This window comes from Aquila chrysaetos, chromosome 5 (assembly GCF_900496995.4).
Source record: "Aquila chrysaetos chrysaetos chromosome 5, bAquChr1.4, whole genome shotgun sequence".
Lineage (NCBI taxonomy): Eukaryota > Metazoa > Chordata > Aves > Accipitriformes > Accipitridae > Aquila > Aquila chrysaetos.
In genome coordinates, this window is record NC_044008.1 from 9,959,304 (window position 1) to 9,982,011 (window position 22,708).

General features: G+C 37.8%; 1 protein-coding gene across 4 annotated transcripts in view; it reads left to right on the top strand.

Annotated features, from left to right (window-relative positions):
- SEMA3A (semaphorin 3A) overlaps nucleotides 1-22,708 on the top strand; it is a 335,619-nt gene that overhangs the window by 258,834 nt on the left and 54,077 nt on the right. For all 4 annotated transcript variants that reach the window (XM_030015370.1, XM_030015368.1, XM_030015367.1 and 1 more), the window contains 2 exons: nucleotides 9,186-9,279; nucleotides 15,991-16,110. In XM_030015370.1, the coding sequence (XP_029871230.1) occupies nucleotides 9,186-9,279; nucleotides 15,991-16,110 (214 nt within the window). The remainder of the gene's footprint in view (nucleotides 1-9,185; nucleotides 9,280-15,990; nucleotides 16,111-22,708) is intronic.

Sequence of the window (22,708 nt, forward strand, 5' to 3'; positions counted from 1 at the left end):
ACTTGACTAAGTCCTTTCTATACGTTGCTTCCTCAATTTGCAGTCGGTTTTGTGTTGTAAATAAGATACCCTTGACTCAGACATGAAAGTTCCCCAGGAAAACTGGCGAACCTTTCTCTTGTTAAACAGCACCCTAATTATAGAAGCAATTTTACAAACAATCCCCCGGGGGAAGCATTTTCGTTCTCATCAGGAAGGCTCTTGAATAAAATAACACCTTTGCTAACTTCATTTATTTACAACAGGACACAAGACTGAGACTGGGTTAGATTTATTGCCATTACCTCACTGATGCTCAGTAATTCATAAAACATTGGGTCTAGGAGTTAGCACTGCTGTTATTTCCTCTGATGCCTGACCTCACCACAGTCTAATAACATACAGGAAATCCAGAAGACAAAGGGGGAAAGCAGTGGCCTTGAATGCTAAAAATAACCATAGAAAACCAGTACAATCATGTAATAGAACATGGCCCAATAATTTATTTAACATAATAGTAGAATCTGCTAAAGCAATTAGAATATGTTCCAAATGTTTTTAATGGAAAATATGTTGGGGGTAAGAATAGGAACACTTAAGGAATTGAGACTTTTAGGTTATGTAGTTCAGTTATGTGTACTGGTTTCAAGTTTGTGTATCTTATTGCTTACATATGCAGACCACTTAATAACTAGACTAGAACAGACAGTCATTGTATGGTGGTTATATTTCCAGAGGTCATCCTATATGAGCCAGACCGTGATCTTAGGTGATGTATTACACTTGACAACCCAGAAAGTTGCAATACAAAGGCATTTTAATTCTCAGTGTCCTCTGAGAATTGTTCAATATCCTTGATGGTATCTAGTGTCTGGTATGCCATTGGGATGACATTTTTGGTGTCTTTACTAATCAGTCAAGGTTAACATGTCATTCATGTTAACTGTGTGTTTGGTTTGCTTTGGGTTGATTTTTTTTTTTTTTTCCTAATCACTCTGAATTTGCAAGTTTTTCTAAAGGGATAAATAGTATAATGACACTATAATGAAATTCCTTGATATTTTTCATGTCTGCTCATTTATTTGTGTTAGAATTAGAACAATATTTTATCCAAAATATAAATCTAGGCAGTGCTTTAAAATTGGTGCAAATAGGTACATGACATCATTAGAAAAAAAACCAAAACAAATACTGTTGCATGAAAGTCAGATTAAGTGTAGTGTCTTTAGCTTGTGAAATATTGCAAAAGTAAGTCCACAAACATATACTGCTTTTTGGAACAGCTGCTCAGTTTGACTGTGCCTGCCCTCCTTTTATTTACATATGTTGCACAGTTATTTGAAAGAGGCTATTCTTCATATAAATACCAATATTAGTATGCAAACTAGTATATTCAGGTGTGAACAAGACTTCACTATTTCACATTGACACTTGGTTTGTCTTCCAATCAGAAGCAGAAGCACTTACAAATCATAAACTAGGAATAATAAGTAGATCGAACCAGCTGTTCCTGAACAGCCCATTTGGCTATGTTTTCCATTTCATTAAATTCATTGAATTATAATTATGTAGATAGATAGATAGGTAGGTAGGTAGATAGATATGAAACATTTCCCATTTTGGAAAGGTGTATGGTAACTTAATAAATATTAATTGATTTGATTTCAGAAGAAAGCAGAGAAATGTGGGACTTTTGATATTTGACTAAAAGAGAGCTATTGAGAAGGTGAGTTCTCCAAATTCAGCTTAGTCTAGGCAGACAAGTTTTCAAAACTTGTGCTTACCAGAGTTGTCTACTGCATCTTAAGGCATCTTCTGAACATTGTAAGCTAGGAAAACTTTCCAGTAGAAGTGACATATAGGGATAAGAGGAGAAACAGAAATCGAGAGCTCTGTTCTGTTTTCATTAATCTACAGAATGAAGCATAGAGCTGGATGTCATCTCAACAGCTCTTTTATCTCAGTATCAAAAATAAGATTTCCAGGTACCAGAATGTCAGTGAACAGCTACAAGTAGAGTGGCTTAGTGGAAAGAGTATTTCTTGAGCCTGAAAAAGAGGACTCAGATTAACGTAGAGACTGAGAGGTCCTGCGGTGATCAGGAAGCTGGGCAAGCTGCCTGAGGGCAGGCACAGAGAGGTGGGCAGATCTTCTTAGGAGCTCATTGTCAAGTTTTGTGGGTAAATGCTCTTCAACAGACGAATTCCTTCTCTGTCCCCTTTAGCAGGGCACAGCAGCCCAAGAGAGTTTCAGTTCCAGGCCCTACAGAAGCTGGAGACCTTTCTTTGGGAACACCATTTTACTAGAGATCTGCCACTTACAGTGATTTCCCACAGGGTTTTAAAACTAGTTTCCGATAACTGAATTCTGCTAAGCCTCAAGTTGGAAAAACAAAATATAATAAAGGTGTTGCAGAGCCCAGTATCCCCCAAATCTATGCAGGTAAAAACCCTATAGCATATGGAACCTGAACACCAAAATTCAGAAGCCCATTGTGTGCATTTCTTTTCTTTTTTCTTTCTTTTTCTTTTTTTTTTTTTAATAATTAATGATTTAAAACAGTTGCATTATTGCTTCAATCACTTTTCACCTATTTCCCCAATGGTTACCACTTGCCTCAACATTTACATTTGTTTTAATATTTGTATTTTTTGCATAATTTCTCACATTATATTTATTTGCACTTGCACTTTTTTAAAAATAAAGCATTCCATGGGGATGACTTTAATAAAAGTTTCTTATTAAAAGTTCCATAACAGCATGATTCCCAAACCTGAAACCAAAGTCCTCATATTTAACAGTTTTCATGACTCAATAGATTAAGTGTGAAATAGGAAATATAATAACAATAACAACATAGCCATATCCTGCACAGTTGTTCCACTTAAAATTATTCTTGAAAAGTAACACAATTCATAAATAAATCATTTCTCATAGAGTGAAATGTACTTAAAAGACTCTGTGAAATATCCTTGATATAGTCATAAAATATGTGCACAGAAAGTTGTATTGGGCAAGAGGAAAACCAAAAATTCACTGAAATTAATATATTGGAGGGGAGATTAAGAAAAAAAAAAAAGAAAAATACCCAAACAGCAAAACCATCAGCATCTGTTTTCAAAGTCAGGTGTCTCCAATCAGCTGCCTCAGCAGTGTTCATTTCAGAAAGACTCTTAGCTCAGACCTAAATTCATATCAAGCTTCCTCTGCGGTCAATGAAGAGAGATCTTGCCCTTGGGAACTGCAGTTCTGAGCTGGGCTGACTTGTCATTCAGAGGAACCTGTTGTTTCTGCTGACTGCGACTAGGGCAGCAGCAAATTTAGCCACCCCAATTAATGCCTCTATGTAGAGGGCATAAATCCAAACCTTAACAAGTCTGAAAGTTTTTCTCTGAGTGGGAAGTGGGGCTTTTCTTTTTGTTCTTACCAACACTGAATAATACAGAGGACACAATATTTCAGTGCCAGCAACTTCTGACTCAGTTAAGAGACACTGCCGCTGGCCTTAATGTCCTCCAAATGGATACTCCTTCCTGGTGCACTGTCATACTCCAGGCACTCCACTCTGGCAATCTTTTGGGGTTATATATTTCTGGGGTTTTGGGGTGGTTTGTTTTCTGTGGGTTTTTTTTTCCCCCCTTTAATCTATTTGTCTTATAAAATGCTTCATGGTAGCACAACAGAGTCTGTGGAAACAGCAAGGGAAATGTTAACATCGATAATGCTCACAGCTGCGGCCAGCTCTACGTTTTTTATTAAACGAAGGATGTGATAGTTCCTAAGGCTCTTGGCATCTTGAATGCTCCTGGACCATCCCATGTTATTGTTTGGCAGCTTGTTGTGGAGATCAACTAGCCCCTGGAAGGTACCCTGGAAATGTGCTCCTTTCTGTTTATGGTTTGGGGGTTACAAGAGTAAGGATATGAGTTCCTTCAATTGCACTAGAGCAGCTAGGGAGCATCACTGCTGTCAAACCCCTCTATGTCTTCCATGCCTTATAATTTAAACCAGCAATACCTTCTTAGTAGCTGCATGCACTCCATCAACACAACCTCTTCAGATCGTTTGCTTGCACTGCATTGATTTATTATTGACCGGCAGCGGTTTCGCTGCATCAGGCTCTGCAATTCTGGGATGGTTTCTATGTGAATTACCAGAAAAGTTTCAGGAAGAAAATCACCCTGAAACTCAGCAGTCAGTGCTGTCCATTCTGGTAGGTTAGTCCTTCCCCATTAACCACACATTTTCTCACAAGCCAGAAATAGTACTAAAGTGGGAAAGAAGGTTTTTTTTGTTTGTTTTGGGTTTTTTTTAGTAAAACCAACTAGTGTATGCTTTCATCTTTCTTGTCCTTATTTTGTTGAGACAGTTCTGGATAGGCTAGCTGCTGACAGAGATACAAAAAATGGTTTAAAAAGTTATCATACTGGGTATATATACATATGTATATGTATATATTTATATGTATATATAGCATTATATTGTATTGATACACTGGCTGACCAAAGCTATTCAATAGCAAAATATGAAATAAGTCTTGGCAAATAGCAATGTCTTGTCACCACTCAGTATCATGATATGGGGCATTATTTCAGCCATGTTTCAACTGTTTGAAAGTGAATTTCTGGAGCCTTGAAATGGCAGATCATCGGGCCAAAGAATGGGAATCACAGTAACTTTTATGTTCATCTCCAGGACTGAACTGTTGTTCTTTCTGGCTGAGTCTTGCGATCTATAACATTATGTGCTACAGGAAAACATGTGTTTTAAGGAGCCAGAAGCATAATCTCCCACCATGCAAGACATTTACTAGGTAAAACAATTCATGCTATACCGTGAGCCAGCAGTCAGGTATTGTCATTATGAGTTTGTGGAATTTCAAGACCTAAACGATCTCATTTTCAGTAGTTTTATTATGGATTATAAAGAAGCATCAATGCAAGATAAACCTAGAGTTCAAAACCCGGCACCAATGAAATAAAACATGCTACTGCAAGGTTTTTAGCTCCAAGGATCCTTAAAAAGATTTGGAGCACATTGTAATGTCCTTTTGGGCTGCCAGTGCAACTAAAGAAGGGGTTTGGACAATAAATTGGACTCATTGTTGAGTTACAAAGGCCTTTCTTTGAATTTTTTTTTTTCTTCTTGCATTTCTAGAGAATTTGCTCCAGCCTGGCAAGCTTGCTTTGTCATGAATTCCTGTCTTCGATTACATAATAGCCCTCACAAAAATTTGAAACAGTGAGCATTTGGTGAACACAGTTTTTCTTGCTGTTTATGGCTAAGGTATTTGCTGACTCACTGCAGTATCATTCTTTGCATTCAATTAACTGCAAAACCCAAGAGGCAGCAAAATTATAAACTGATCAGAATTTTTTCTGAGAAGAAATAACGTGCATTCTTTCTAACTAAAAGCTCTTGTCTGTGCTGTGCAAAAGAAGGCCACACTCACACAGTCCACAGTCCCGCCTAAGTCTCTGAGCAGAGCCTTGGTCTTTGCTACCTGCAGGCAGACTGATTTTGGTGCCGAGTCATTACCCAAGAGCTGCCCTCACTCTCTCTGCTGCCTGCACACAGGTTTTTCAGGTGTAATTTAGGAGGACAGGACTTACAACACCAGGAGCATAGCTTGTTTCCAGTCTGACACGGAGGCTAACTCTCTGGAAAATAATCAAGCACACCTTTTATAAAAAATGAGGAGATGAAATTTTACCCTCAAATATTGATATTGACTTCTCATGTCAGTTCTTGCTGTTATGGCATCTTGGGGCAGAATTTAGGTGCAAATGCCACAGACCAGTGACTAGTACGATCAAGTACCTATCATTAGTCATATTGCTTCCTTGGCCTTTGAAATGAGGGTGGGAATGTACATAGCAAAGAGTTTATTCCTTTGTTGCCTGTATTCATTGTTGGTTTGTAGATAGACATAGTTTGACTTCAGCATCCAAAAAGCTATTTGGGCAAGTTGCCCTGTTTGTGACAGGTTGGACTTCCTATAGCATGTTTATCAGAATTCCTTGAGGCCTCAGACTAACCATGGTACATTTATTTGGCACTTAACAGCCATGTATTTATTGTCATTATTACTTGCCCATACATTTTGAAAGTTTTAGTGCATGTCTCTACATTGCATTTTTACACTGTGGGATTTCCCTGTCAGGCCTCTTATTTCAAATGCTTTATTCCACAAACACAAAGAGAAGGGTAGATCATCTCTGACTTACGCTGACCCAGTTCTCCACTATTTCTTGCCTGCTACACACCAATATCAGTAGAGTTACAGTGACATAAACCAGAAGAATACAGTCAAAAATCAGATCCTTCCTACACCAAATCACTTTCCACATCTGTTTCCTATTTGTCTTATAATGACACATGGGATTATTTTGGGAATATATTCTGCTTTAACTGTCATGCCACTGACTTTATGGCCTTATCAAATATCCATTGGTGTGCAGGTTGAGCAATTATCATCTACTAAGAAGAAATCCCAAGAAAACATCGATTGATAATAACATTTTTCAATAATGGCTTGTAGCATTAGTGCCATTTTCTATTATTGTAGTTGAGGTCTAGCATTCTCCTCAATTTACTGCTTTTATTTGTTGTGCAAGATCTAGATATGGACCCTACAGCAGAATTTCAAAACCAGTTTTCTTTTTCATTATTTATTCATTTCTGGTTAGAAGGAGCAAAGTCAGAAAATCGAATAGAAGCAAGGAATGTGTCTGGACTATTAAGAAATAGAAAGAAAGACAAAGGGAAAGAAATAAATTTAATACTGTGCAAGATATTACAGATAAAGGATGACTGTATAAACATAATCAGGCAGGCTACATCTACAAGAACATGCCTTAGGATACTGAGCTTGAATTCTGGAATCAGACTTCATGAAGTTGTGTCCACAATTTATCTTACAGTGCAGTAAGCCCCTCCAGATAGACTATCCTGCTAGCAGTCCATTTTCCCTTCCCTTTTTTCTGCAGTAAATGGAGTGAAATGTGAAGTCCTTCTGATGTACCTTTGAAAATATATAATATACACACACAGATACGTGCTTACATGATGTAATTAAACAAGCCTGTAATAAAATAAAATAATAAAAACTATAGCCTGTGACTCACTCACAGAAACATGGACTCAATAGGTTTAAAATAATACCATTTGGAAGTATGTTTGGTCACTGGCCTGGTCCATGCCTGGATTCAGTACAGATGAGCAAGATGGGGAAGGCAGGGTGCCAGGGAGAGTACTGCTTCCAGATACTTGAATTCACTGCTCGTGAGAAAGACATCAGCTATTTGAATGATCTTCACATTAAATAAACATTACCAAACATTACCAAACCATTGCTGAATAAAATTTGAGTTGTTGATATCTTTTTGCATCCTCCACAGCATTGTGGAGTGCCAAATCTCCAGCACTGAGCACTGGAACGTTGCTCTTGAGGGTGAAAGTATTGTGTGCAACTTTGAGACTTTTACTTGTGAGCACAAGACACTGTAAGACTCTGGAGTTTACACGCTAGTTGAAGTTCTAGCCTGAGACTTAGTCTGGAGAAGTGAAGCTGAACGGGCAGCTTAGGAACAGCCTATAACTGCTTGAAGGGTAGTTACGAAAAGGAAAGACCCATGCTCTTTGTCATCATTGTAGATGATATAATAAGGACCAAAAGTCACAAGTTGTTCTTTGGAAGATTCAGTTTAGAAGAAAATGCTTCACTAAGAGGGCAGTGGAAGTTGCCCAGAAGGGTTATATAGTTTCCATTCCTGAAGGTTTTCACAACTTGGCAAGACAAAACCAAAACTGACCATACACCATGTTGGTAATAGTCTTCTTTCAAGTCCTCCTGGACTTAACAATATCTAGAGAGCCTTTCCAGCCAGCAGCTCTATGATTCTGTCTTTGGAAAGGGATGATGAGAATAAGACAGGGGGGATTTCTTAGGCTGTGGAAGCAGTAAGTGCTGTAGGGACTTGAGAATCAAGGTAAAGAGCTGATTTGTTATGAAATAAATAGGGAAAAATATTGTAACATCTTCTTAGTTGCTTTCTACTGTCAATATATATATTTTAGACTTATATTCTGAAGTTATTTCTTTGTTTATTTTCCTGAAACAGATGAGTGATCTCTGATCAGTCAATAAGAAAAAAAGAGGCTGTATCAAGCTGTAGTTGCTATTACAGCCTAAACTACTTGGTCCTGCAAATATTGGTTAAAGGAAGTCCTTCAGCATCTACCTCGTAGAGAATTTTTAGCTCTAAGTGACTCAGAACTGGGTGCAAAGGCCTAAGTAAACAGAGAAACTGTTGCAGGGTAGGAGTTGTCCCAGCTCTGGGGCTCCTTGACTTAATTAGGTGTCAATGCAAATTAACCACAGTGCAAGTGGGAAATGGAAATTTCAGTTTTCAGTGTGGCCTCCAAAAGTCTTCTGTGAATGTAGAAGTCTACTGTGCAAAAAGCATCCATTCTTCTGGTTTTACCCTCAGTGCAAAGCATAAGATAAACACACTATTCAAATTGATTGGCAGATTTGGTCCCTCAGTTAAAATTAAAGTAATTAAATGTACTGAAAAGCCCATTGCTCTGGATTTACTGACCTTGATTTGACTTAGTGTTGACTGAGGCCCTTTTTAATCTTGGTTTATATCCCCATATGCTTTGCCCTCAGCCTGTATATTTTAAAAGTTTTGTTGCATAGTACTGAAAAATAATAAAAAAAAAGCTCTCCTGGTGCAGTTAAAGTTGAATTTGAGGATTCATGGAACAGTGAGTCACTAAATACTCAGGTTAGGAAAAGCAGAATTTAGCATTGTATTATGTACTAATCTACATTTGCAGGATATTTCAGAAAAGTATAGTCGGTGAAAAATAGGTTTTATCTTTTCTCAGACAAAAGCTTCAAATTCCAGCTTCCTCAGTTACTATTACTCAGACATATTCTCAGTGAAAGCAATAAGAATTCAGTGAAACCATGTAAATCATATGTGAAGTAGAATAGATGAGGCAAAGGCTGTGCATATATATTTGTACTTTTGACTAGCCTTCAGCACAATACTGATTAGAAGGTGTAATTTGACTTTCCTGAAGCCACAAAACCCAGTATGAATCATATATACTGCTCTTTGTTTAATTCAACTTATTTTTAGTGTTCTTTCATCAGATAATGTTGCTTTTTCTTTCTTTTTTTTTCCGCCCCACAGGACAACATTTTTAGAATGGAAGATTCACATTTTGAAAATGGCCGAGGGAAAAGCCCTTATGATCCTAAACTGCTGACAGCTTCTCTTTTAGTAGGTAGGTGCCACGATACAAGTTCAATGAGATGTGCATTCACTGTAAATAACTGCCAGTTTTCTGGTTTTTTTCTCCTTGCAGCACCTATGATAGGGCTTTGTTTTCTGCATTTTATTTCCAGGCAAAAGTCCTTCTAGTTTCATTTTTAATATAGTTGACCCAGGTGTCTTGAGAAACATGGTGTGTGTAAAATAAGATTCAGGTATCACAAGAGCTGCTTTGTACCTCTGTAAGACCTTGTTTCTGCAAAGTGTTTCTCCTCCTCAGAGCTAGGTGACCCTGGAGGTATTTTAATTGCCCAGTTTACAGACTGGCCACACTGATGGTCGCACCAGCACAGCTGAGAGCAAAGCAAGAGCAGGAATAAGTAATTTCTTACATCAGTTTTGCTGCTAAGGAAGGTCTATCACCCAACTGTATCTCCATGTGAGAGATTTATCTGACAGTGAATACAATTAAACTCCTGGCCAGAACAGCGGGATTTCTATAAATTAGGTATTTCTGAATTAGTAATACTTTGTTTCATGGAATAGGTAAGTATAGAGCATCTGGACTATGTTAATCTAATTGAACTAATCCAATTGATTGAATTTATCTAATCGATTTAACTTATCTAATTGAATTAATTGTGTTCATTGTTCTTCCTTCTCCTTTACAGAGAAGGCATAAAGATGTTTTGTGAGAAGAAATTAAGAGTGAAACAAATAGATTGTTCTTTCTGTAACAACTCTGCCCAGGTGTAGCCACTTTATCCTTAACGTGTAACTTTCTGGCAATTTATTACAACTTCAAATCCAATGGAGCAACAATAGTTTCAGAAAATTGCAGATTCTCTTATCTCAGAAGGCTTTGGGAAATGACACATAACCAGATAACATTAGTTCCTCCAGGACTTTGTCCATATTGCTAGTCTAGGGCCTTGCCTACCATCTACCCTTATTATATTAAAATTACATTTACAAATTAAGCTATTCAAAATAGACAGCAACAAAAATTTAGTCCTAAGTGTGCCCCATTTCCTGATGCAGCCCCTAATGATCACAGGTGATGAGGCACCCTCGGGACACGTACTTTTTAACAGGAAAAACAAGAAAGACGTCCATGTCTTGCTCCAACTTGTACCCTGTACAAACAGAAAGGAAAAAAATGTGTGTGTAAAAGGCCAGTGTATAAATTAGTGCCTGGAGCGACTTGAATTTGTGGCAGAGCTACTCTCAAGGGAATAGCTTTATTATTTACTTTAATATACAATAAAGAAAGAGAATGATGACAAGCCAGTATTACATGGTATACCCGGTATGCAACTGCACAAAGTCAACAGCGTCTAGCTTTTCACATTCCTTTTTTTTTTTCCACTCAGTTCGGCACAAATATGATTATCTTATTTCCCTTGGCTTAGATTTCATGTCTCTAAAACATCTTTGCTTTCTTGAGCCCACTTCCTATCACTATAATTTTCACTCCATGTATTTTTCCTCCTAATAAACAGTAGACTGAGTATGATATTTTGTTTTGAATCAGGCTTCCATTAGAGCCATGGGTGTATTAACTCTATAGAAAATGGCACAAATTCAACATTCAAAGCCAGTGACTAATTTCTACTTCAGTGACTTATACAAAACTCAGGGTGAAGCTAAAATTAACATTCCTGCACCCTGAAGATGAACACCCTTTCTTCTCTGCCTCCTCATAGCTGCCTCACGGTCATATTATGTAACTGATTATAACAACGCCTTTACTTCAATCCTTTACTGCAGAGGTTCCCCTGATATTTCAGAAAGCGTACACCAGATTCACTACTGGTTCACAATGACTTATCTTTGCCCAAAAAAGCATAAATTTTATGGTAAAATGATGACCCAAGGCAAAATAATTTCCTCCCCCCAGAACAGGTGAGGAACAGGGAATGAACTGGCCAAGCAGTGACTGCACGGAGAGGTTTGGTCCAACTGCTCTCTGAAGTAGGTAGCACCGGAGTGAAGCGGTGAATAGAGCCCTGGAGGCCCGGGGAGCCTCTTGACCACAAATGCTTCACACCAAGGGTGGACTGCTTTCTCCCTTCTCCTGAGCTGAGCGACGGCTCAGCTACTCCTGGCCCCTCCCGGGCCAGAAGTATTTGTCCTCACAAGCAACCATGGTTTATCTTAGGTTCAAGAGGTCAACTGTGTAAAACAATTACCCGGCACTCATTAAAATGCAATGTTATAATTAGTAACACAATGTAACTATCAGGAAGATAAAAGAAGGCCGAAAAGTAAAGTAATTTATATGGTTAAATACAGGAGGGAAAAATAGCCTCTGTTCTTCATCAGAAACACTAAACAGAGATTTTGCAAAGTGTAGAAGAAGTTCTTGACTCCATAACTAGAAGGTAAATCTTAGGTAAGTGAAATGTAATTACCCAAGCTGGAATTTGGGCAAAACACCAAGGTTAATTTGCAAAAAGTAACTTAAGATCTTTAACAGCCATTAGTGCTCAGGATTCCTATTTTATATTTCAGCTGAAATAAACTCTTACAAGCGTAAAAAAGATCTTCAGTATTCCCTCTCTCCTAAAAAAAAAAAAAAAATCAATAATATTTGAAGAAAAAAACAAAACAAAACAAAACCAAAACAAACAGTTCATCATTATTAAATTGTTCCAATATTTTTCCAGTATACATTCCTTGTTCCATACACCTGCAAACTTTTTTCATTATTTTTTTAAGAGTTGTTCATTAAAGATAGTTATTGCTACTCTACTCTAAAGTAAACGCCAGCTGGGAACATGATATAACTAGTCCCTAGTAATGTAAGACATTACTTAGCCATTCTCATCTATGTGCTGCTAACTAAACAATCTCCATTTGAGCAGGCTAATGCATGAAAATGTAGAGACTTAGCAGTCCCTGGGCACCACTAGTGTGTATTCCAGGGCAGGAGGAAAATGAGAGGCAGCATGGTTTTCAAAGAATGTAATCACAGGAGAAAATATCACTGAATGTATTAGTCTAAAGCAATTGTATTGGGATAGTTGAAGAAAACCTCAGAGCATTGTCCCATTATCAGTCAGTTGCTCTTTAGGAAATGACCCTTTGGGATTTTCAGAAGCTCTGATGATCCAGAATCCTCAAAGCTATTTATGTTCCTGTGTCTCACTATTTTTTTTTTTTTTTTTTAATTTACAATTTATTTTTTTTTCCAAAATCAGTTTAGGTGCCTCAATACTCCCAAATATATATCAATGTGATCTGAAATACAGTGGCTTCTTACCAAGGAAGAACTTTTTATTAATATTAATATTAATAATAAATATCCTATTTATTAGAAATTAGCTACTAAATACGTATGAGGTTCAGGATTTTAGAGTTATTCTACTTTCTGGGAAGTTTTAGGTGTTAACTTTGAAAGGAATGAAGTCAAGCCACTACTATGTATGTCTGAAAATCTTAATTTGAGTGAATAAACCTACTAACCGAGGGTAGCAGATTTCATTTAGGATCCTTTTACCAGTGAGAGCAATCAGGACATTCAAGGCTTGTTTTTGCCTATATTCCCCATCCATTCAACTTTCTTATTTCTTTCAAAAAGGAAGTTTACACTTCTGTACTCTCCAAAACTATTACTTTTTTTTTTTTTTTTTAAGAATGTAATCTTCTTTAAAAGCTGAATCAACAATTCATCAAATAAATGTATACTGCTTAGTTTTTAACATCTTTGTATCTAATGAACTTGGGGAGGTGTTCACAGTTCCGTGCTGCTCAGGTGCAGTATGTGGGAAAATGGTTCCTCCCCCCCAAAAAGGATTACTATGGGCTTTAATTGTTGCCTCTTTATTTAGTAAAGTCAATATATGTATCTGTTTGCATTCATATGTCAACATGCCACTGCTTTAGGATAAAGTGGTTTGTGTCCAAAACACAGAGCTTTTCTCTACTCAAACAACTGAGGGCCGTCAGCTTTTCTGGACAGTCATTGCTTTATGCTGCTGGGCTGGAAATACAAACTGACAACTTTTTCCCTCATTCTTTCCCCTTGAGAAAAGTTTGTCAGTTTTCAAGCCGTACATTTCCACTTTCTTCGTAAATTTAATGGAAACTGCTTTTAAAACTACTGTCAATGGAAATAGCACAGTGAAGCCTATCTATGACATAAGAGAATAATTTTCTAGACCAGCAACGAGTAAATTTCAGTCCAAAAGAAGGTCTGCATAAGTAAACAAAGGTGAATGTACTTCTATCTAGACAGGAGGCAAAATCCTCATACAGCTTTTGAATAGCACTAACTCAAAGGATGTGCACATCTGGGACGTGACTTGAGGCTCACCCTGAATTTAGCAAAAATTACCTAAAGCCTTATAAAAATAAATGGTATTCCTTGGTATGTCTATCTGGGAGACGTCAAAAATCCCCTTTTTGCATGACTACAGCAAATCAGTTCAAACTGCAGGCACTGGTCTAAGTACACTGAAACCTGGAGCGGCTGTAGTAGAAAGCAAAGAAAGGTCAGCTAGTTTCCTACAGACTCTTCCCTCTTTGCAACATGCTGAAGCCCATTATTGGCAAAACTTTTACTCTATCATCACTGATGAAAAAGCACCAGCCGCAAGAGCCTAGTAGCATGAAAAATTCTTAGGTCGAAATGAGTCAAACCTGGAAGCTATGTTACTTTCAGTGGTTTTTATATGTTGAGTTAGAAACTGAGGTGCCAAAACCCCTTAGAATGCTAAATATTGCAAATATATAATTTTAATGAGTTTTTGAGCTATATTTATTTTAATTTAAAAATGTAGTATTAAATACAGATTTTTTTTCTTCCTTAATTGACCTTTAGATCTGTTGGTAACTAGGAAGCAAAATAGGGCTTGTTGGTTTTTGCTTTCCCCCTTTGATTTATATTGATTTATCCAAACTCACTAGGGACTGAAAGACAAGAAAATGAAGATAAGGTTAAAGAAAGGTTAAGCATAGCATCAAAGCCCTTTTCACAAGCAAAAAGGTTTTATGTTCTTTAAAATCTCAGCTGCATACCCTGTACATAATAATCACTATAATTAAGTGATTGTCTCCCCTTTAAAAAAAAGTTGAAAATGACATAGAGGAATGATAAATTGGTAATTAATGATATGCTGTTCTGTTTCACTTCTGATTACACCTCCTGCTGGGCACGACTGGTCTATTTGCTTCTAATCTCTGCTGCGAATTCATTCAATTCCACGCCTTTCCGCTATCATGTTTTCACCCTTCCTGACTTTCATGACTACCATATGGTACAGAGGCACTGTAGGTTCAATTGATAATTTCATGGTGTCAGTGTTCTGGGGAAAAGATGGCAGTGACATCCAATAGGCATGCTTAGATCTGGTTGTCCCACCATGGAAATACCTAAAATTGCCATGAAAATGATAAACTTGTTCATAGAGGGTGTTTTAAAATGAGGATATGGTAGAGTTCATCATGACCATGAAAAATTTAATACCTTAGCTTAAAGAAAAAGTTATTTTATCCTCAAACTTGTCTTTTTCACAGGAGTCCCATTTAAGATGGGTAGCTTGAAAATAGTAGTTGGAAGGAATAATGTATTTTAATTCCATATTAAAAATATAGGGTATGGTATCTCATTTCACATACAGGTATAAAAGGGCACACTCCTAAAAAAATGCATTTTTAGCATTTTGAATTCAGAGTCATTTCATGGACAAGCTGTACATTAATGTCAGAAAGCTATGTGTTGCGCTTTGATCCCTGGTTGTTTTCTGTGTCTGATTACTATGTACTTATTATTATTATTCTCTCTACCAGTTGGCAGGTATTTAACTTCACCTGGTCCTTTGAATTTAGAGAGTCTCTCTCTGCCTCGTCTATGATAATTCTAGCTGCCTGAGGAGGGGCACACTGGGACTCTAATATTATAAGTTTCATCTCCAGCTAGGCTATGTATGTGCCATTTATGGGCTGAAGTACGCAGGTCAATTTTTAATTCACTTGTTCACTGTGATATGCATGGGGTCGAGGTAGCAGGGAATGATCTCATTTATTCTCTCCCTTAGCTGTTGCCCTTTGCCAGTATGACAGTTACAAAGGTGGCTGAAGGAGAAAGGCATGTTCTGTCTTTCCTGTAGAAGATACTGTTTTCTGAGGATCTGCTTGCTCAGAAAAAAAAAAAAAAAAGAAAAGAAAAAGCAAAAGAAAAAAGAAAACCCTAACAAACAAAAAACCCACAAAAAGACAGTTTCTATATGAAAAATTGAAGGGACCTGAGGACTTTCTGAATCAAGAGTGGATGAGCTGGACTCTCCAATTCCCAACACAGAGTCACAAAAACCCAGTAGGTCGGGAGGAACCTCTGGAGGTCTCCAGTCCAAACTCCTGTTCAAAACAGGGTAACTTCACAGTGAGGTAGGTTTTGGGGGGCTGCATACTACTGCCTGCCAGGGTCAGGTGTACAGCCTGTCACTGTTCCAGCCTAAGAATCCAAACATAGTTTGTGAAAAGTGGCTGCACTGGCAGTCAGGAGATACAGCTCATTTGAGGGAGGTTACAGTTAAGCTCTACGGTGAGAAAGTGGGTCTAATAATATATTTTCAATGGCAATACATTGCAAATGGCTTATTGCTTTGTAATTTTCTCATTATCCCTATTAGTGTAATATAAACATAGGACTGACAGCTTTCTCTGATTTACCATGACTGGAAAATTGAGAAATGTTGCTTACAATTATGTCCTCCCACAGATGGAGAACTGTACTCTGGCACAGCGGCAGATTTCATGGGCAGGGACTTTGCCATTTTCCGAACTCTGGGGCATCATCATCCAATCAGAACAGAGCAGCATGACTCCCGGTGGCTAAATGGTATGTAAAATATACATTTATCCGTTTACATTGATCTAGCCATTAAAGACTAGCACACAGCGCCATTCCAGCAACATCTGTGACATATACATCCCACTTTTATTTGGAGCAGAATTTTGTCTTAAACCAGTTAAACTAATCAAAAGTGATTTATAAAGAAGCATTTTTGTTTTAATTACATTGAGATTTGTGGAGAGTGATTAAATTTAAAACATATACAGACACTATGGCTAACGCAGTCATGCCACAGGAGCAGATTGCTGTAGGGTGCAAGTTGGACAGAAGCTCGAGTCTTGTGGAGACATCAGCCACACATCAACACAAAGTAGCTACAGAGTCTTGGGCAGGATTGTGCCTTGTACAGGCTTTAATTTTTGACTAGACTGAAGGGAATCAGACACTGGCCACCAAAGTCCAGCAGAAAATGGATCAGCAGAGCTTCCTGAGCAGGCCAGAGTTGTCAATAGTTTGGAAAAAGTGAAAGGGGTCCTAGGCATTCCAAATTACTGGCTTTCAAAATATTCAGTAGTTTAACAAGGCACAATAGCTTACATTATTGTATGGATATTACTAATCAGGCCTGTAGTTGTTTGTTTGTGTGTATGGGGAGAGAGGGATAGTTTGAGAGAAACATTTGGTTTTGGCTTCATGCACCAGAATACTTAAAAATGCATCTGAGTACTCTATCCAAGTTCTACTGAAGTCAAAATTCCAATAGCTTAAATGGAATTACACTTGGCTTTAGCTATACAAGGATATGAGCATTTTGGAAATGAGAATTCATCATCTGAAAAGGCTGACGAGATTTAAGTGAGCCAGTAATACTAACTGTAGTTACTCTGAGTTAATTTATATTTTAATTTTTGAAGAGTTAAATAGCCACTTTTGCTGTACATGCTGCTTGCATCTGCACTCCTGTTTTTGAATTCACAAAGTATTTTGTTCTTAGATGTTTTTTCACTCCTAGCCACATTATTAATGTCTGTGTTGAGGTCCAGGTTTTCTTACGTGGTTTTGCAATTTAGTGCAAACTGTTCACACAAATTTTTAATGTGTAAGAGCAGACTATGTTTTAACAACACAGCTTCTTATTAGCTACAGTTGGGAATTTCTAGTATCATACTGGTTATCATATTAGCTGTATATACAATCTGTAACAAAACCGGTCCCTGACTCATAATTAAAACCACAAAGTGCTATTGCAGGTTGGATAAACAACTCTATATATGACATATGCATTGGGTATATGTATCAGATAAATGTGTATATGACAAGTTGTATGAATCTGTATTTTAATATGATAAGTTGTATGAATCTGATTTTTGTCCTGTTAAATTTAGTTTTGTCATAATTCATGTGGACTACTGTGAGAACAGATTCAGATCTATCACATTCCAGTTCTACAGTCCGTGCTTGCCCAGTAACCCAGAAATATTGTTCATTGGGTTATTTTGTTATAATAATAGACAAGATTTCTGGACTTCTGGGGACAGTAGAGTACAAGGGTTATAGACATATCCATCTATCTTGGTACCTGGAAGAGTAATAATATGTTAAAGATAACACAACACCAGCTTTTGTTATGGTAGTCATGATGACATAAAGTCCAATCATGCAAGCAAAATCTGCTTTTGTGCAGAAGATTTGCACAATGACAGCTGAGTGGGGAGGATTTATGCAGTGGGAAAGCACAACCATTGTCCACAGCCCCTGTACTTCATCGCTGAAAATGTGTCATTCCTTTGTGGATTCGGTTATCAGTCTTTCAGCACTAAATGTGAGAACTGCTTTTCCCAAATTAGCACTAAGGTTACATCTGACAGGGTGCAGAAACCACAACTGCTTTGTGCTCAAGACGGGGAGGAGAAGACAGTTGCACATAAAGAGCTGATGAACCTCAAGCTCTCTAGAATTTAAGTATTGTCCAAAATGAGCATAAAAGTAAAAAGGAAGTATTTATCATAGCACAGGGTGAAGATGATTTTCAACTCTTAAGTGTAGTTCTTACACTATATTCCTCTATGGAAAGTTTCAAGCTAATTTAAAAAAAAGGTAAGAATCAAACTAAGGCCTTTAGAAATGATTCCCATAACTGTCTACAATTTAATAGAGAATGATCCTTAAGTACATTTTTGAAGTCTGTCTCTCCATTGCAGCTCAATAATTTTACCTTCCTAATATGGAAAAGTTGGCTTAAAATCTACACTACGACATTCCTTTTAAAGGCTCTAAGAATTTACTGTTAATTTCCCAGTGATAAGATCCTGGCAGCCTTTCCACACAGTACTCCTAATTTCAGCATCTAACAGGGAAATCCAAAAATGATAGTTGTTTGGGTTTGAAACTCTGCAGGCATGCCAGTCTTTTTTTTTTTTTTCTTTTGTCATTTGTCTCTTTTAAATATAATTATAATAGAAGCTTTGTGTTTGCACGTATTTAAAGTGTATATACTTTTAATGAAACAAGCTCTCATTGAAGGATGAGGTGTAATCTGCTTTCTGTATAAACTAGTTTTGAACCTTATGTTTACGGACCTTTATACCTTTTTTAGTAAAGACATGGATTGCTACGGAGTGATGGGTTTGCTTTTCTAGTTGTTTTCTACAGTGTGCTTAGCCTCAGGTTAAAACCACTATTCTAATGGACATATACTGAAAGCTGGATAAGAACACCGGTTCTAATCAAACTTACAAGGAGAAATCCTCATCCCCATGGAGTTTAATAACTAGGTGGTGAGACATCTAGTTGTAAGTCCTTGCTAATGTTTACTTCATTCAGAGCAGGAACTTGAAACTGCTTCTGCCACATTAAGGCTAAGGTCAGAACTGACAGGGTGCAGAAAACACATCTGTTTGGTACCAAAAATGGAGAGGAGAAGACAGTGGCACATGAAGAGCTTGCAAACTTTTCCCAGAATGTAAATATCATCCTTAACTGGCATAAAAGTAGGACAACATTGCACAGAGCAATTAAGTTTTTGGATTTAAGTATGAACACAGAGTTCCTACAGAGATCACACAGTCACTTTTTGGAGAAGCTCCACCTTCTCTAAGAAGTTAAATGTTGCTGGGAAGAGGGCTTTGAACTGTGCCCAGCCCAAGGGAAGGTGCTGACCAGCAGGTCTTAAAGACTTTTTAAGTCTTTTAAAAATATTAAATACTCACAGGCTTCTAAAGACATTTCATTTTGTAGAAATAATTAAACAGTCACCAAGCCAAATAAAGCAAGGGAGACTGATTCTATAGCCATGTAGTTGGGGCATTCATCTAGAAGGTAGGGAACCATACATCAGTCACTGTAGCAGTGTATATTTAATTATTGATACAGAGTTGGCCAGATGTGACATGGAGGCATTTGCAAAAACACAGTGAAATAAGTTGGTGCTCAGGGAGGTCATCTTGGATACAAAAAGCCACATTTCAGTGCCCCAGACTGAATCACGTACTTTGTTATAAGCCATGTATGTGCTCACCCTGGAAGTTATTGGCTCCCCTGGTAAGTACATGAAGTTTCTCTTCACAAAAAGCTTTGACAGTCTTAGTTGGTCCTAGTGAGGGTCAAGAATAGTTTCGAATTCTCAGAAAAAAAAAATCCTGAAATTGAAAAAACATCTCCTGTCCAGCTTTACTATAAGAAGCAATGGCTTTGATGTTATACATATATCTTACGGAGTCTTGCCTACAGGCAAACCCCATGTTTTCCTTTAAATGTGCCATCGCCTCTTACAGTTCAGAGCCACAAGAAGCCAGTGTTATTTCAAGAAAGCGTAGATCAAGTCCTGCTTCTATGAACTGCTTCAGCAATAAAAAAAGATGAGTAGGAGGCCTGAGCAGGTCAGAGCAGCTTACCCTGGTAGCTCCCTGCTGAACTACACGCAGCGTTTGCTGTACACCATCCACGGCAGCGTTCATGCAAGGGCTGAGGGCATGGCTGGAGGCAAGAAGGCAGAAATGGCAGTGCAGTGTACCAAAGCAAATGCAAAAGCGATGTACTGAAGGCAGTTTTCAAGCTGAAGATTAGGGGAGTGGAAGGAAATCTTGGAGCTGCTCTCATCTTCCCTGACTTGAGCACAGGGGATCTGGCCTTAAATTGTTAACATTTTGTAAAATGAATAACGATAAACATTTATATTAAAAGCAAAACAGAGTTGGGCTGCAGAAGATTTGAAAGGAAATGAAATCACAAAAGCTGCATTAAGATAGTTTTATGAATCTGGTTTGCACCCCAGAAAAGTGAGCAAATACTGGCCTCGCTCGCTCTCTTTACTAGAGTTGGGGTTAAGAGAGACTGTCAGTCTGGATTTCCAGCCTTGGCTTGGAATTTCCTTGCTTTTTATGGGTTTAAACCAGCTCTATGATATTATTTTAGCATACTTTCCATGGCTTAATTTTTAAAGTGGGGTAGTAGCTGTGCTTAGTCCCCTGGGGTTATTGTCCTTGGTAATCTTTACTTTACGGTTACATAAACAGCTGAGAATTATAGAAGCTGAGCGACTGTTCAATAAAAAAGAAAATGCCCTCTTAAATTTCACAGGCTCCAAGGCAGGAAACATGGACTTGATACTCTCTTGGCATTCATACAGAACTTTAGCCATCACTTTATGTTGTTTCCGCTTATGGCAGTTTGTAGGACGTCCCAGCACTGGCAACACACACACATAATTTTGAATATATACATATTGCACATTACAGGAATGTACGGCAAGGGAAGGACAAGACTGCAGCTAGTTTATAGGATTTTTACCTCTCTAATAAAAATGTATTGAATGTGTCAAGTTATTTAGAAATTAATATTTGTTCTCTTGCAACTACTCTTTCTGAGACTCTTGCTGATGTGTTCATATGCTGCATCCTTAAATCTATAATTTGTCTTTGGTCACCCACACCAAACATTTTCCCCACCTATACATACCCACTGACACCCCTCTCTGCTGTGCCACTCCTTTGTCCCTAAATGCCTTCCTAATTTCCCACTTTCCAGCTTGCCTCCTACCCATTCCCAATCCAGATATACAGAAGGCACTAAGATACATGCCACCAAAGGTAAGCAGATGTGGCGAATGGCTGACCTGCCAGCATAGATAGGACCCAACCATCCTGGTACCTGGGGTTTATTTCGTAAAGTACATCCGAGATATTCTTGCAGAAAGGAGGTGATGGATGTTACAAATACAATAACTCTCCAGCAAGAAAAGAGCTATTTAAATAAAAGACATTAAAAAAAAAAAAACCAGGGTATGAACTACATCTGAATATATTTAGTCTTCAAATTAGAAGTCTTAAACCATAGGGGGAATGAAATTAGAAAAAGCTGCCCAATAGAAGCAGACAGTGAGGCAGCCTAGCTGGTTTTAAGAGGAATATAGATAGCATTTTATGTGTCATCATATAGCACACTTGCCTGACATTGCAAGGGACTGCGGTGACTAGACTAAGATGTCTCTTCCAGGTCTGCATTCCTATAAATTTACAGGGGCATATTTAAACAATCTTACCAGTGAAAACAGTGAGGGATTTTTTGTGTGTGTTTTCTTTTTGTTGTTGTTCTTTTGGTGTTTTTTTTTTTCCCCGCAAGGATCTCTTGCATTTAAAATATGCATTTCTATATTTGAACCAAATTAGTCAGCTGATATCTCCTATCATGCAAGCTGTAGTGTGGACCAAGTCCTGCACTTTCCCACCACTGCTTATACAGGCACGAACAACTCCAACCCTTGCAGGAACAAAACATGTCCATATATGCAAGTCTCATTTCTCACTCAATACACCCTCCCACCCCCATTCCCATTATCTTCATTGCTAAGAATAGTAATAAATAATTTCACAGTGATAAATTCCATGTGTGACAAATGCTAATGTCACCTAACACAGTGCTAGGAAGTACTCAGAAACTATGGAGACGATGGCATAATAATGTGAACAGAATGGCATACAAACTCAATTTACAGGTTTTTTTTTCCTCTCTTAAGTCTGTAGATCCAAATTTGAGAGACTGAATATGAATTTTAAATTGTTTTTCTCATTGCGATTTAACAAGTCTTTTCTCTATACATTTTTATTACAACCCGTTCTTTTTCTCTTGGAAGAAATGTAGAATTTCTGAAATCATAAAATAATCACTTCTTTCTTAATATTATTACTTGACATTTATACTACCACTAACCTGAAATGGTTCCAACTCAGGAAGCATAGGTCCAGCTGAATACTTCATCAGGAGATACTCATGTATGTGAACCAGTTGACTCACCTTGTCTGATAGGTGCTCCAGGTATCTTTAGGCAAAGTAAGAGAAGTATTTGATTCAGAAATCGAAGACCAAGTAGCAATTACAGAGTGTGCTTTACAGTTCCTCTGGATGTGAGGAAGATCATGAAGATGGTGGGTGACTACGACCAGAAAAATTATAATCTCCCATCAAGTGGCTTAAATGAAATTATTTTCAATTCTTCTATGAAACAGATCTCTCTCTTCCCTCTCCCCTAGCCCCCACTCCCCCCCCCCCTGCCCCATAGTCTAGGATTAGGTCATTTTCTTCATTAAATTTCAGGGCTGTGGATGAGATTTTGTTGTGTTTAGGTATGAAAAATTGGTAAAAGTAG